The sequence below is a fragment of the Mobula hypostoma genome, chromosome 6 (genome assembly GCF_963921235.1).
Source record: "Mobula hypostoma chromosome 6, sMobHyp1.1, whole genome shotgun sequence".
Classification (NCBI taxonomy): domain Eukaryota; kingdom Metazoa; phylum Chordata; class Chondrichthyes; order Myliobatiformes; family Myliobatidae; genus Mobula; species Mobula hypostoma.
In genome coordinates, this window is record NC_086102.1 from 32,685,089 (window position 1) to 32,700,170 (window position 15,082).

At 43.1% G+C, this 15,082-nt stretch overlaps 1 protein-coding gene across 1 annotated transcript in view; it reads right to left on the reverse strand.

Moving 5' to 3' along the window:
* The window catches only part of nit2 (nitrilase family, member 2), a 32,300-nt gene extending 22,109 nt beyond the window's left edge, over window positions 1-10,191 (reverse strand). The window contains exons 1-3 of the mRNA XM_063049833.1: window positions 10,056-10,191; window positions 1,413-1,531; window positions 724-844 (exon numbers count right to left, since the gene is read on the reverse strand). Coding sequence (XP_062905903.1) covers window positions 724-844; window positions 1,413-1,531; window positions 10,056-10,086 — 271 coding nt within the window. The 5' untranslated portion in view covers window positions 10,087-10,191. The remainder of the gene's footprint in view (window positions 1-723; window positions 845-1,412; window positions 1,532-10,055) is intronic.
* Between the last annotated feature and the right edge of the window lie 4,891 nt (window positions 10,192-15,082).

Below are 15,082 nucleotides of genomic sequence, written 5' to 3' on the forward strand. Positions count from 1 at the left end.
TTATAATTATGTGGTTTTGTTAGTTTTTCAGTCTTGGTCTGTCCTGTGTTTTGTGATATCATACCGGAGGATTTATTGTATCATTTCTTAATGCATGCATTACTAAATGACAATAAAAGAGGACTGCGTGTCTTCATAGTCTAAAAATTAAACTTCAGGCTCTTGAACAAGAGAGGATAACTACACTCATTCTATTTCTGGTGTTCCAACAACCGACAGTCTCACTTTAAGAACTCTTACATATTGTCCTTTTACGCTCTTGTTATTTATTGCTATTTATTCATTATCTGCATTTGCACTGTTTGTTGTCTATTGATCCTGTTTACAGTTCCAGTTCCATAGATTTGCTGAGAATGCCTGCAGGAAAAAGAATCTCAGGGTTGTATGTGCTCTGATAATAAATTTTACTTTGAACCTTGAAACAATAGCGGGTGTAATAAAGACATATGGGATATCTTGGCGCAATACTTATCCCCCAAGACACACCCGCCTCCTCCATCACTCCCTCAAAAGGACACAGAGAGTGCCTTATACCAAGTTCGGTTCTAATTTCCATGAAGCATTAGGTTATCTTCAGAGCCTTAACCATGTAAAAAGTATTGTGCTTCACACCTCTATTAGTATGAGTTTGAAGCTGTTTCACAAGATGTAATAAAGCAATTACAGCGGTTTGATTCTTTTGTCAGTTTGAAATAAACTTTCAGGCAGAGATCCCATACATACCACCAATAAGATAAACATTATACTCCTTTGCTACTTCAGATAATATTTGTGTCGACTCTCCAGGGATCCTTTCTGCATTCTCAGGGAAATATTTTGTTCCATAGGGAGAATTGTAACATTCCTGTAATTTAAGAGACAGAGAATCTCTAAATTCAGGGGTTCAGAATAAAAAATCAAGGACGAGCAATCATTATCTGAATTTTGTACAAAGCCACTGTAATGTACTTGTGGAAGAGGACGATATAACAAGGGTGCATCACAGTGAAAGAATCTGAAGGATGCCATTATGCTCAAAATAAAACCTCAGCCTATGTAAAATTTGAACTCGTGGATTGAATTATCTTTTCATTTTTGGTGGCATTTCCACAACATAAATATTAGCCCTCATTTTATCAAACTTTCCATTTGTATACAAGATGAAGTGGGACAAAGGCATCTGGCCCACTAAAGGCTTACGTAAGCCAGGACCTTAACTCATCAACGCAGCTATAATCCCTACCTGTTGTGTAGATTAGTGAAAACATTCTCTACAATCAGCAAATATTCTCACTTCAGACCAATGCAAGTTATGTTGTCACTGATGGTAAGGATTAAATTATGCAATGGCGTGTTACACTCTGTGCTGCACTTTTCTATGACCCGACTCTATAACAGGGAATGGGAACAGGTACGTTATTTCCATTACTTACAGGGAGGGCAACAATCTTTGCTCCCTTCAGAGCTGCTTCTTTCACAAACTCCCCAACTCTACTGAGGTTATTGGCTTTCAGGGGTGACACCATGAGCTGGACAAGGGCCAGTCGGAATTCTAGGAACAAAACACCAGACAACAAACATCTGTTAATAAATGACATGTCCATAACAAATCTGTGTCACCAGAATTGCCAACTTTCTTGGAATCGTTGCCACACGAGAATGTTAGAAAAGAGAGCAGGAATGGGCCATCTGCATTTGAGCCTCCCCCACTAATGGCAGGTGATCATCTTCCTCTGCCATCTTCCAGTTTCATCCCCATCTCCCTTGATTTCCTTTACGTAGTGAAATCAAGCAAACCTCCTTTTTGATCCTCCGTAGTTCTCTGGAATAGAGAATTCCAAACACTTACCAGAGTGAGTGAGGAAATTTCTCCTCATCTCAATTCTCCAGGTGAATTGTTTACTCTGTGAGGTTCACGTCAACAAGGAATGTTGCCTCACCCTGGTGTGTAGAATAATAAACTAATCCAATCTAAACAATTTATCCTTTATTCTGAAACTGTGTCTTGTCTAGAACTTGCTCACAAAGGCCTTATGCGATTGCAACAAAACTTCCTTACTCCAGTATCCAAATCCTCTCATTATAAGGTTGACTTGTCTGCCCTCCTACTTGCTTGCTATACCTGTGACTTTGTACAAACAGACCTGGCTTCCTTTGAAGATCGATGGTACCGAATCTCTTACCAGTTAACAGCATCTTGCTTTTCTGCTGCGTGTATCGAACTGGATTATCTCACATTTTTTCCCCACATTGATATTTCATCTGCATTTTCTGACCTATTCACTCAGCCTATCCATATGTTTTTGCACATCTTCTCCATGCTCAAAAGTTTTGATGAGCAAAACTGAAAATATGACATTTGGTCCCCTCAGCCAAATAGCTGATGAAGGGGGAGGAGGCATAAGATAGTGTGGTATCAGTTTAACACCGTTACAGAATCAGAATCAGTTTTAATATCATCGGTAATGTTGTCGAATTAGTTAACTTTACAGCAGCGGTACAATGAAATACTAAATAAGTATAGAGAAAAAAAACTGAGTTACATTAAGTAGATATAGTCTATAAATTAATAAAGTAGTGCAAAATAACAGAAATAAAAAAGTAGTGAGGTAGTGTTCATGGGTTCAATGGCCATTTAGAAATTAGACGGCAGAAGGGAAGAAGCTGTTCCTGAATCGCTACAGTGCCAGTAACCTGGGTTCAGTTCCGCCGCGTTCTCCCCGTGAGTAAGCCTGGTTCCTCTGTGCGCTCCGGATCCCTCATTCCAAAGGCGCACGGGGCAGTAGGTTAATTTTGTCACATCGGTGTGATTTGGCGGCACGGGCTCATTGGGTAACGAGTGCTGTATCTCTAAATAAAAATAGTTGGGACCAAGCACTTTAATCCGCAAGTTACATCATGCCAATCTGACAACTAACGGCTTGTTCCCACTCTTTCTGTCCAACAACTAATTCCCAACCCATGTCAGTAATTACCCTGAATTTAATGTATTCTAATCTTGTGGACCAACTAAATTCCTTCCGTGAGATCTTAACAAAAACCTTCCAAAAATTCAAAATAACTACATCCTCCTACGGTTTCACCAATGAAAGCTGCACTTTTTCAATCTGAGAAATTACCCTTGATTTTGATAGTGTTTCATAAAGATACCAATAGTATATTGTGCATAATATCCAGCTAAGGTAGGATTAGCTTCACCCCAGTCCAGGAACTGAAATAAACATAGGCTTAACTGAAATAAACACTAGAACTTGGTTTTTGCTAGCCAGGGAATTGGGGAGATTAGGGTGGGATTTTTAGCTACAACACTAATTCAGAAAAGACCAACTTTTAACAACCTGTGGCATCACTCCACTGCATGTCAGAGGCCTTTCTTTTTGTACAATTACCAGCAAATATATCATGATGCTGTTCACACTGTGAATGGATACGCTGCTATGTTAAATCACATCAGCAACAAGCTCTTAACTCAGCTGTTAAAGGCTGGGTTTGTAATTATTTAAACCCATAAAATTTAATAAGGTCATTCAAAGATTAATTGCCATTCAGACTGATGTCATAACATCCAACAAATCCCACTTGCCTATCAGTCACCAATATCGATCACTGCAGTGGCTCATATAAATATTTACGTGCTGCCCCAAAATGATAGCTGGAGCTAGTAATACCTGAACATAATACTGTTACAGTGCTGATCACCGATCAGGGTTCGATTCCCACTGCTGCCTGGAAGCAGCTTGTAAGTTCTCCCTGTGACTGCGTGGGTTTCCTCTGGTCTACCCTCTGGCTTCACGTCTATTTTATTTTGCTTGATTATGGTTCTGTGACGTGTCTAGAAATGATTGAATATTGTGACGAATCAAGTAAAAAGCAATTAAGGGACTCCCCCACTACAGGAAACATCATATCCGCTCTGTTTAGGCCTTTCAGCGTTTGATAGATTTCAATGAGATCTCCCCTCATTCTTCTCAACACCACTGAGTGCCGTCTCAGAGCCATCAAACGCGCCTTGTACATTAACCCTTTCATTCCTGGAATCATTGTGGACATGGTGAAGGATTACAAATACCTGGGGATACGAATTGACAATAAACTGGACTGGTCAAAGAACACTGAGGCTGTCTACAAGAAGGGTCAGAGCCGTCTCTATTTCCTGAGGAGACTGAGGTCCTTTAACATCTGCCGGACAATGCTGAGGATGTTCTACGAGTCTGTGGTGGCCAGTGCTATCATGTTTGCTGTTCTGTGCTGGGGCAGCAGGCTGAGGGTAGCAGACACCAACAGAATCAACAAACTCATTCGTAAGGCCAGTGATGTTGTGGGGATGGAACTGGTCTCTCTGACGGTGGTGTCTGAAAAGAGGATGCTGTCCAAGTTGCATGCCATCTTGGACAATGTCTCCCATCCACTACATAATGTACTGGGTGGGCACAGGAGTACATTCAGCCAGAGACTCATTCCACCGAGATGCAACACAGAGTGTCATAGGAAGTCATTCCTGCCTGTGGCCATCAAACTTTACAACTCCTCCCTTGGAGGGTCAGTCACCCTGAGCCAATAGGCTGGTCCTGGACTTATTTCCTGGCATAATTTACATATTATTATTTAACTATTTATGGTTTTATTACTATTTATTATTTATGGTGCAACTGTAACGAAAACCAATTTCCCCCGGGATCAATATGACTATGACTATGAACCTTCTCTGGTACCTCTCCAATGCCATCACATATTTTCTTAGATACAGTACTGTACACAAGTCCTGTGTACTCCAGCTAGATATGAGACTTGGCACCGTGCTGTATTTGTCAATATGGAGAGGAGAGCAAGCTCATAAATCTGGCAGGAACGAAGGATGTTGGGAATGGCGAGGGTGGAGAGCCACAGGTGGCGTGTGGGACAGGTTGCAGAGAAGGGGGGGGGGGGTGATGCAGTGCAGAAACACCCCAGTCCTGAGACATTTCATTCCAAACAAATGGTTTACTGATCATTACAGAATATCTCTCTCGTGCTTCCCGCTCCCTCCCCTCTCCCTTCCCCTTCTCCCAATCAGGATTACCCTCTCGCTGCCCCCTTCTCACTCTCAGCCCACAAAAGAGACCCATATCAGAATCAGGTTTATCATCACTCACATATGTCACGAAATCTGTTTTTTCTCTGCGGCAGCAGTACAATACAATACATAAAGTGGCTACAGTACTGTGTAAAAATCTTAGGCTCCCAAGCTATATACAGTATATGCTGAAGACTTTTGCACAGTCCTGCATTAACAATAAATTACACTTATAAAGCCTACCTAACACAGAAAAAAATCTCCCAAGATGTTTCATAGAGACAATTAATTCTCGGTTAAAGAACAGACCGTTGAAACTTGATTAAAGGGAAAACTTGAAGGAAGTTCTGAGAGGGGAGAAAAAAATAAGAAGGATTCAAGGAAAAGCCTGGTACCTACAAGCCCATTGGCCTAACAGCAGAGTAAGGAAGATATTGGAAAAAGTTTTGAGGGTGATGATTAACGATCACTTGAAAAGACAGGGGTTAATCAGAAATAGCCAACATGCCTTTGTCAAGGGCACATCCCGCGTGACACATTTGACTGGATTCTTTGACAAGGTAACAAAGCATATCGAGGAGAACAGGGCAGTAGATGTCATTTGCATGAACTTCAGCACAGCCTTTGACAAGTAGCACATGGGAGCCTGGTTCAAAAGGTTGGGGCCCAAAGAATCCAGGGCAAGTTGGCAAACTGGATCCAAAACCGGCTCGGTAGAATGAGACAGAGGTTGATGGTGGAGAATTGTTTTCTGCATTTCGATTCCGGAGGCTAGTAGTCTCCCACAAGGATGGGTGCTGGGACCTGGCTATTTGTTACATATGTTACAAATAGCACCCAGGGCATGCCCTTTTCTCACAGTTGCCATCAGGAAGGAGGTACAGAAGCCTAAAGGCACAGACTCAGCGATTCAGGAACAGCTTCTTCCCCTCTGCCATCTGCTTCCTAAATGGGCATTGAACCCATGAACACTACCTCACTTTTTAATTACATATTATTCTCGTTTTTTTGCATGGTTTTTAATCTGTTCAATATACTATACTGTAATTGATTTATTACTTTTTTTCTTCTTCTGTATTATGTATTGCATTGCACTGCTGCTGCTAAGTTAACAAACTTCACGACACACGCCAGTGATAATAAACCTGATTCTGATGTGAATGACTTGGGTGTAGATCTGAACATGGAATATAGAAATCTGCAACACATTACAGGCCCTTCAGCCCACAATGTTATGCTGACCATGTAACCTACTCTAGAGACTGCTTAGAATTTCCCTACCGCATAGCCTTCTAGTTTTCCAAGCTCCATGTACCTAAGACTCTCTTAAAGGACCCTATTGTATCTGCCTCCACCGCCTTCACCGGCAGTGCATTTCGCGCACCCACCACTCTCTGTGTGAGAAACTTATCCCTGTCATCCCCTTTGTGCCTACTTCCGTTAAACTGTGCCCCCTCGTGTTAGCCATTTCAGCCCTGGGAAAAAGCCTCTGACTATCCACACGATCAATGCCCCTCATCATCTTATACACCTCTATCAGGTCACCTCTCATCTGCTGTCGCTCCAAAGAGAAAAGGCAATATGGAAGGAATTTTTTTTTAATTTATCGATTTATTTCCTGAGATAGAGTGCAGAATTGGCCGCTCCAGCCTTTTAAGCCCAAATTAATCCAGCCTCCGTGACCGTCTCACCCCACAATTTACAATGCCTCATTCATCAATCATCCGGCACCTCTTTGAGGAAACCGGAGCACCCACAGGAAACCCACACGGTCACGGGGAGAATGTACAAACTCCTCATAGGCAGCAGCGAGAATCGAACCCGGGTCACTGGTACTGTAAGGCGTTGTGCTGAGGTTAGGAAGGCACATTGACCTTCGTTAGATGGGGCACTGAATGCAGAAGTAGGGAGATTATAAAATGTTACTTAGACCTCAGCTGGAGTAATGTGTACAGTTCTGGTCACCAAGCTCCAGGAAGAATGTGATGGCACTGGAGAGGGTCCACTGGAGATTTACCAGTACATTGCCTGGGATGGAGTTCAGTTCAGAGCAGACTGAGGAAACTAGATCTGCTCTTGTTGATACAAAGGAGGTTAAGAGGAGAAAAGACTGGAGTATACACAAAAATACGAGAGATATAAAGAGGGTGGACTGTGCCCATTTCATTAATAGATAAAACTAGTGGACATAGGTTTAGGGTGAAGGGGAACAAAATCAGAGGGGATATTAGAGAGATCTTCTCCACCCCAAGAGTACTATGTACCTGACACCTCGGCTGAGAGAGTGAGTGGCTGAAGACGGGTTGTTGACTGCCTTTAAGAAGTATCCTGATGAACACTGAAATCCTTAGCCATCAAGGGCTATAGACCAAATGCTAGGTGATGGGGTGAATGCAGAAGCGTGCCCAGTGGTCAGTATGAATGAGTTGGGCTGAATGGCCTGTTTCCACACTGTTTGATGAGATAGAAACTCGGGAAGGCACTCCAGAATGTGATAGTGTACGTGTGCAGACAAAATGGGTGTAGGAGAGTCAGTGTTCACTGAAGGGCGGCAGTACAAGGCCATACAGGGATGAAAGTTCTAATGGCAGGTTTTAGATGATTGGTATCACTATTGCTGCTCCACTCGGGGGTTATCGAGAATGGAATGGGTGGGTGTGAAGAAAAGAAAAGATTAGCTTTATTTATCACATCTGCATTGAAATGCTGAACCATACAGTGAATGCGTTGTTTGCATCAAATCAAATCTGCGAGGATTGTGCTGGAGGCACCCTGTGCTGCCACACTTTTGACGCCAACGTAGCATGCCCATGACTTACTAACCCTAACCACACAGTCCATCTGCAGACTGTGGGAGGAAACTGGAGCTCTCAGAGGAAACCCACACGAACATACAAACTCCTTCAAACTTGTTTGAACCCTGACCCGTGATAGCCGGTGTTGCAAAGCAATTGCGGTAACCACTATGCTATCATCTATTGTGGAGATACTGTAAAAGTTTCTGAATTACGTGGCCTTCAGCTTTGGGAAGCTTTGCTTAGATCAAATAAGCTTTTGCTTGGTTGCTAACTCAGAATCATAAAATCGCACAGAACCAAGATATCTCTCTAAGGCGCACCTCGTCCATGCCAACTCTGTCCCATTTGACTTCATTAGGCTTATATTCTTCCTCATCCTTCCTATCTTTGTACCAGTCCAAATGCCACTGGTGGCTCGCTCTAGGTGAACAACCACCATCAGTGTGAAGAACTTTCCCCTCAAACCTTAGTTAATTTTACCCTTCTCACCGTATATCTGTGACCTCTTGTTCTAGTCTACTCTATTCAGTTCCATGGATGCCCCTCATAATTTTTCACCTCAGCCCCCAACGTTCCAATGAGAAAAATTCAATCTGTCCGACTTCTCCTTATAGCTAGAACCTCCATTCCAGGTAACATGCTGGTGAATCTCTTCCACACTCTCCCTATTGATTCCACGTCCTTCCTGTTGTGTAGCAGGAATATACACAATACTGCTCTCACTCATATCCCTTAGCTCCCCACATAGATTATCCCTCTGGCCTCTACTTAGCTAACCTCTTGCTTCCAATGTACTCAGAATAGGTCATTTTTCATGGTCATCTTGAACATGTAATGGTGGTTAAAGTGGAAGAATGAGAGGGGAGGGCCCGGTGCTTGGGGTGAAGACAATGGCTCAATCTGCCCATGATCATCAACTAGTAGCGAGTTTAAATGTTGATGTCAGGCTGAGAACTCATGGCTCTACAGGGGCAGCAAGAAGTCACTGAAGGGTTTGCTGTGCCGCCTGGCCCCATGTCACAGCAACACACACACACAAAGTGTTGAAGTAACTCAGCATGTCAGGCAGAAACCATGGAGGGAAATAGCCAGTCGGTGTTTCGGGCTGAGACCCTTCACCAGGACTGGAAAGGAAGGGTAAAGAAGCCAAAATAAGAACGTGGAAGGGAGGGGAAAGTGTACAAGAATCCAGGTGAGAGGGAAGGTGAGTGGGATGAAGTAAGAAGCTGGGAGGTGATAGGTAGACGGGGTGAAGGGCCAAAGAAGAAGCAATCTGATTGGAAAGGGGTGCAGACCATGGAAGAACGAGAGGTGATGGGAAGGTGAGAGGGGAGACAGAACGGGAAATGGAAAAAGAGAGGAGGAGGAGAGAGGGCCAAGTAGGTTTGAAAAGTTAGTCAGCCCAAAACAGATTCTGGAAGTAGACATGACTCAAGTAGTGTATGGAGAGACCTTGGCAGATGTCAAGCAGCCCACTTCTGCAATTTTTATCCAGTACTCTTGGACAGAAGAGGTGCGGGTGGCTTCATAGATTGCAAGCCTTGCAAAACTGGCAGTTTCGTTTAAGCAAGGACACACAAAAGACATTATTTCGCAATTTCTCCTCTCTACCACTATTTCACCCATTTTTTATTTCTACGCCAGTTAATAATTTATTTTTCTTCTCTACCCCTATCTCATCCATTCCCTATAATCTATGGGTACACCAGTACTGTAATACACTTTTTTCTCCTCTCCACCCCTATCTCACAGTCTCTATAACCCATGTGTACACCAGTAATATTTCTCCTCTCCACCCTTTACCTCACTCATTCTCTAAATACTACAGGGTGCACCAGCAATAGTGATACCAGCCATCTAAAATCTCCCTGTAACTACTGTATCACCAGAAAGACATAAAATCCGAACTGATTGACAGCACCAAGACAATCTAACCAAACCGAAGTACAGCACTCGAATTACAACGACTAATTCCGTCCATATAAAAAACTTTAAACTATAATTAACCATTTTAAGTCACTTTTCGAAATCAGATGAGTTTGCATTTGCATAGATTAACCCAAATAATTGCAAGGTTACCCTTGCTTAAAAATTAACGAATCTGAAGACGTGAAAGTGCGCAGCACATAAGAACGCCGTTCTGTGTAGAATGACTTCCAATTTATGGGCATAACAAAATAAAAGCGATCGCCAGCATCTATAGTTAAGGTTTCCGAATAACTTACTTGTCATCGCTCCTGGCATGTTGTCAGACATGAAGCAAGTTTGCAAATACACAAAACAGAGAACCTCGATCTCTCCCCCTCCTGCACCCGGAGTTTGTCACTCCCCGGAAGACAGCGACGCGCTGCTCGGGATTTGTAGTCCGCCTTGTCAGTGAGGACTACAGGTACCGCCAGCAACTGCGAGCAGATCCGAAGCTAATTGGACCACATGGACCGCGCAGTGTTTAAAATCCGATAGATATGATTGGTTTAGAACAGAACTTACTTCCAGCAGCAGTAACAATTTACTTTTAGAAGTTATGGTAGAATGACCCAAAGAATCCTATAGATGGTTTTGGGGTTCTTCAGTGAAACCTTTGGGGATGCGGGGAGGGAAGATTCCCGTGAACCTGCTGGAGGATGTGAAGATCCCTGTAAACCCTTCGGAGGGTGGGTGGGAATCCCAGTGAACTTATTTTAGTTCATTGTGTAGGGTCTGAGTGTCCCTGTGACCTATCTGGATGTGTAGGGGTTCCTGTGTGAACCCGCTGGAGAGTGTGAGCAGTCCGACGAACTATTTGGAAGATCTGGAAATCCTGTGAACCCTTTACGAGAGGTCCTTGTGGATCTTCTGCAGGGTGCGAGGGACCTAGTAAATCTTTTGTAGTATGTGTGTGGGAGAGGGCATGTGAAATAGTTGGATCTTTGGAGGATGTGAGGGTCCCTGTGAACTCTTTTCGGGGTGCAGGGTTCCTTGGTGGACTCACATGAAAACGTGTACTAACTGGAAGGTGAAAACTGAGCTCAATCAAAACTCCTATGAAGAAGAAAGAGGACAACGTGGGGAGAAGAAATAGAAGTGGACATATGAATTTAGGATGTGACAACTGCTTTCATTAACTCAAAGGAATGAAAACAGATTATCTCTGAAGTGAAGGATTGCCCAATCTCAGCTATGGAGAGAATTGGTGGAGTGCTAATGTAGGGTAGTGGGTTGGGTTGCTTTGTAAAAGAAGAAATAAAAGTGGTATTTAGGGAAGTACAAATCTTTGTGGTTCGTTGAACAGGGATACGCCAACGTATCCAATTGTTGATTAAGATTTGGTTTTAAATGATTCAGCATAAAATACTTTAAGCAAAATCTCCAAAGTATAAGGGCTGATGACTGCACCGTAAAGAAATCTATATTTGATGCGTAGGCTTGTTATTATGTGATAGTTTTTAAACAATTCAATCTAATTTTCCATCACAGAATCACAAAAAGAAAGTCAAAGGATTGCCTTAGGCACATCTTCAAAAAGTTGCGGGATTAGGAGAATAGAAATGAAAATGCTTTAACAATCTTTCATACATTATTTTGCCAAAAAAGACCCTAAGACATAGGAGCAAATTAGACCATTCAGCCCATCGAGTCTGCTCTGCCACTGTTATGGCTGATCCCAGATTCCACTCAGTCCCATACACCTGCCTTCTCGCCATATCCTTTGATGCCCTGACTGATCAGGAAACTATCAACTATCTGCCTTAAATATACACACGGACTTGGCCTCCACCGCAGTCTGTGGCAGAGCATTCCACAGATTCACTACTCTCTGGCTAAAAAAATTCCTCCTACCTTTGTTCTAAAAGGTCACCCCTCAATTTTGAGGCTGTGCCCTCTAGTTCTGGATACCCCCGCCAGAGGAAACATCCTCTTCACATCCACCATATCTGGTCTTTTTAACATTTGGTAGATTTCAATGAGATACCCCCACATTCTTTTAAATTCCAGTGAGTACAGGCCCAAAGCTGCCAAATGTTTTTCTTATGTTAACCCCTTCATTCCCGGAATCATGCTCATGAACCTCCTTTGGACTCTCTCCAATGACAATACATCCTTTCTGAGATATGGGGCCCAATATTGTTGACAACACACCAACTGTGGCCTGACTAATGTATTATATAGCCTCAGCTTTATCTCCCTGCTTTTATATTCTATTCCTTTTGAAATAAATGCCAATATTGCATTTGCCTTCTTTACCACAGACTCAACCTATAAATTAACTTTCTGGGAGTCTTGCATGAGGACTCCTAAGTCCCTCTCAAACTCTGATGTTTGAAACTTCTCCCCATTTAGATAATGGTCTGCACTAATGTTCCTTTTACCAAAATGCGTTGTCATACATTTCCGAACTCTGTATTCCATCTGCAACTTTTTTGCCCATTCTTCCAGTTTGTCTATGTCTGCTGCAATTGCACTGCTTCCTCAGCACTACCTACCCCTCTACCTATCTTTGTATCATCCGCAAACTTTGCCATAAAGCCATCAATTCCATTATCCAAATCACTGACAAACAATGTGAAAAGTAGCGGTCCCAATACTGATCCCTGAGGAACACTACCAGTCACTGGTAGCCAACCAGAAAAGGCCCCTTTTATTCCCACTCGCTGCCTCCTGCCTGTCAGCCACTCCTCTGTCCATGCCAGTATCTTTCCTGTAATGCCAGAGGATTTTATCTTGTTAAGCAGCCTCATGTGTGGCACCTTCTCAAATGCCTTCTGAAAACCCAAGTAAATGACATCCGCTGCCTCTCCCTTGTCCATCCTATTTGTTACTCCCAAAAAGAACTCTAACAGATCTCCTGACTGGTGAAGAACAGCATACTAAATGCTGGAATAAAGCATCTGATTTATCTGTCCGGCAACGTACATTGAAATAGATGCAATTTAAAGCAATCGTCCTATTGGGCGAACAAACAGGGCGACCCCTGTTTCCATCCAGGGGGTCAGTGTGGACATGGTGGAGGATTACAAATACCTGGGGATATGAATTGACAATAAACTGGACTGGTCAAAGAACACTGAGGCTGTCTACAAGAAGGGTCAGAGCCGTCTCTATTTCCTGAGGAGACTGAGGTTCTTTAACATCTGCCGGACGATGCTGAGGATGTTCTACGAGTCTGTGGTGGCCAGTGCGATCATGTTTGCTGTTGTGTGCTGGGGTAGCAGGCTGAGGGTAGCAGACACCAACAGAAGCAACAAACTCATTCGTAAAGCCAGTGATGTTGTGGGGATGGAACTGGACTCTCTGACGGCGGTGTCTGAAAAGAGGATGTTGTCCAAGTTGCATGCCATCTTGGACAATGTCTCCCATCCACTACATAATGTACTGGTTGGGCACAGGAATACATTCAGCCCGAGACTCATTCCACTGAGATGCAACACAGAGTGTCATAGGAAGTCATTCCTGCCTGTGGCCATCAAACTTTACAACTCCTCCCTTGTTGGGTCAGACACCCTGAGCCAATAGGCTGGTCCTGGACTTATTTCCTGGCATAATTTACATATTACTATTTAACTATTTGTGGTTTTATTACTATTTAATTATTTATGGTGCAACTGTAACGAAAACCAATTTCCCCCGGGATCAATAAAGTATGACTATGACTATGACTATGACTATCTGCCCTTTTCTTTGAACATGGCTTCCCTGTTTGCTCGGCTTCCACTCTTTGGTTGCTGCACATACTCCTGTTTTCTCACTGTCTTCACTCTCTTGAGTCCCAACTCTTGCCATTCTACATTAACCTCTCCTTGGTGGCAAACCAAAATTTCCCCATGAGTATATTGGACCTTCTCTGGTTCAATTTTAACTTGCCCCTCTTTTACAGGTTGTCACTACCCCAGAAGAGAGCCCAATAATTCAAGAACCTGAATCTGTGCCCCCTGCACCAGCTCTTCAACCACACATTCATCTGGCCTATCTTTCTGCCCCTGGGCTTACTAGCACCTGGCATTGGGAGTAAGCCGAAGATCACTACCCTGGAGCTCCTGCATTTTAATTTCTTACTTAATTCTGCAGGACTTTATCCTTTGTTCTGCTTCTCTTGTTTGTACCAACAATGACCTCTGGCTGTCCACCCTCTACTTCTAGAATTTTCTGCAGTTGCTCAGAGACATCCTTGATCCGAACACCAAGAGGCAAAATGCCATTCTGGCATGTCTTCTGTGGCCATAGAATCTTCTATTTGTCCCCCTTGCTGTCCAGTCTCCTATCATCGCCATCCTGTCTTTCGCTCTCAGCCTCAGGGTCAGTCAGAATGCTAGAGACCTGACTACTGCCGCTATCCCCTCCCCCAGCAATGCCCAAAAAATTACTGTTAGGTGTTGAGTTTTACCCATGAGTGAGTTTCCACCTGTAGAAGTTTATAGATGCAGTGGAAAAGTTGCCGAGAAAGTGATATTTAAACCAAGAGAACACAGTTCTCAGAAATAGACGACAACCATTGTTGAGTTTGTAATTAATTTCAATGTTCGGAAAGATAGAAAATGAAGTATGAGATTTCACTTCAAGGTCAATGGAATTTAAAAGCTGTGATGGGACCGCAGACCGGTACTCTGAATCGTCCTATTATGTAAAATGTGTAGGTGTAATTGGTTATAAAGTGCTGCCAACAAGAAGTTGGATAGAGGGATTTTAGGGGAAATTAGAAAAGCAGAAGTTGAATTGCAATATTTAAGATAAGTTTCAATCGGTATATAGATGGGAGAGGCCTGGAGGGCGATAGATCAGGTGCGGATTGACTAGTCAGAATAACCGTTCAGCATTGACTAGATGGGCTGAAGGGCCTGTTTCTGTGCTCCATGACTCTAGGTCCTGCTGAATTCCTCCTGCAGACTGTTGTTTTTCGAGATTCCTGCATCTGCAGCCTCCTGCGTAGCGTTTTCTCCCTTTCAGATTTTTATCAAATTCATTTTTTTAAGTTACAATTGAACCTACTTGCAGCTCTATTTCGGGCAGTACATTTTCATCCAGAAATCTTACCCTCCTAAATTAAAAAAGATCCATCTCAGGCTCTTCCACCAATAATCTTTTTGTAATCATCTATCTTTGATCTCACTCCAAGTCTATCCTTATTTATGATTAAGAACGCTGGTCCTTTTATCGGTGGCAAGTAAATCAATTAGAATCAAATCACCCATCAATCAGTTGAACATCCCTCCCCCCCCCCGGGCCACCAAAGCACGTGATCAGAAAGGAAACTGACGTAATGGGGTGGTTACACGCA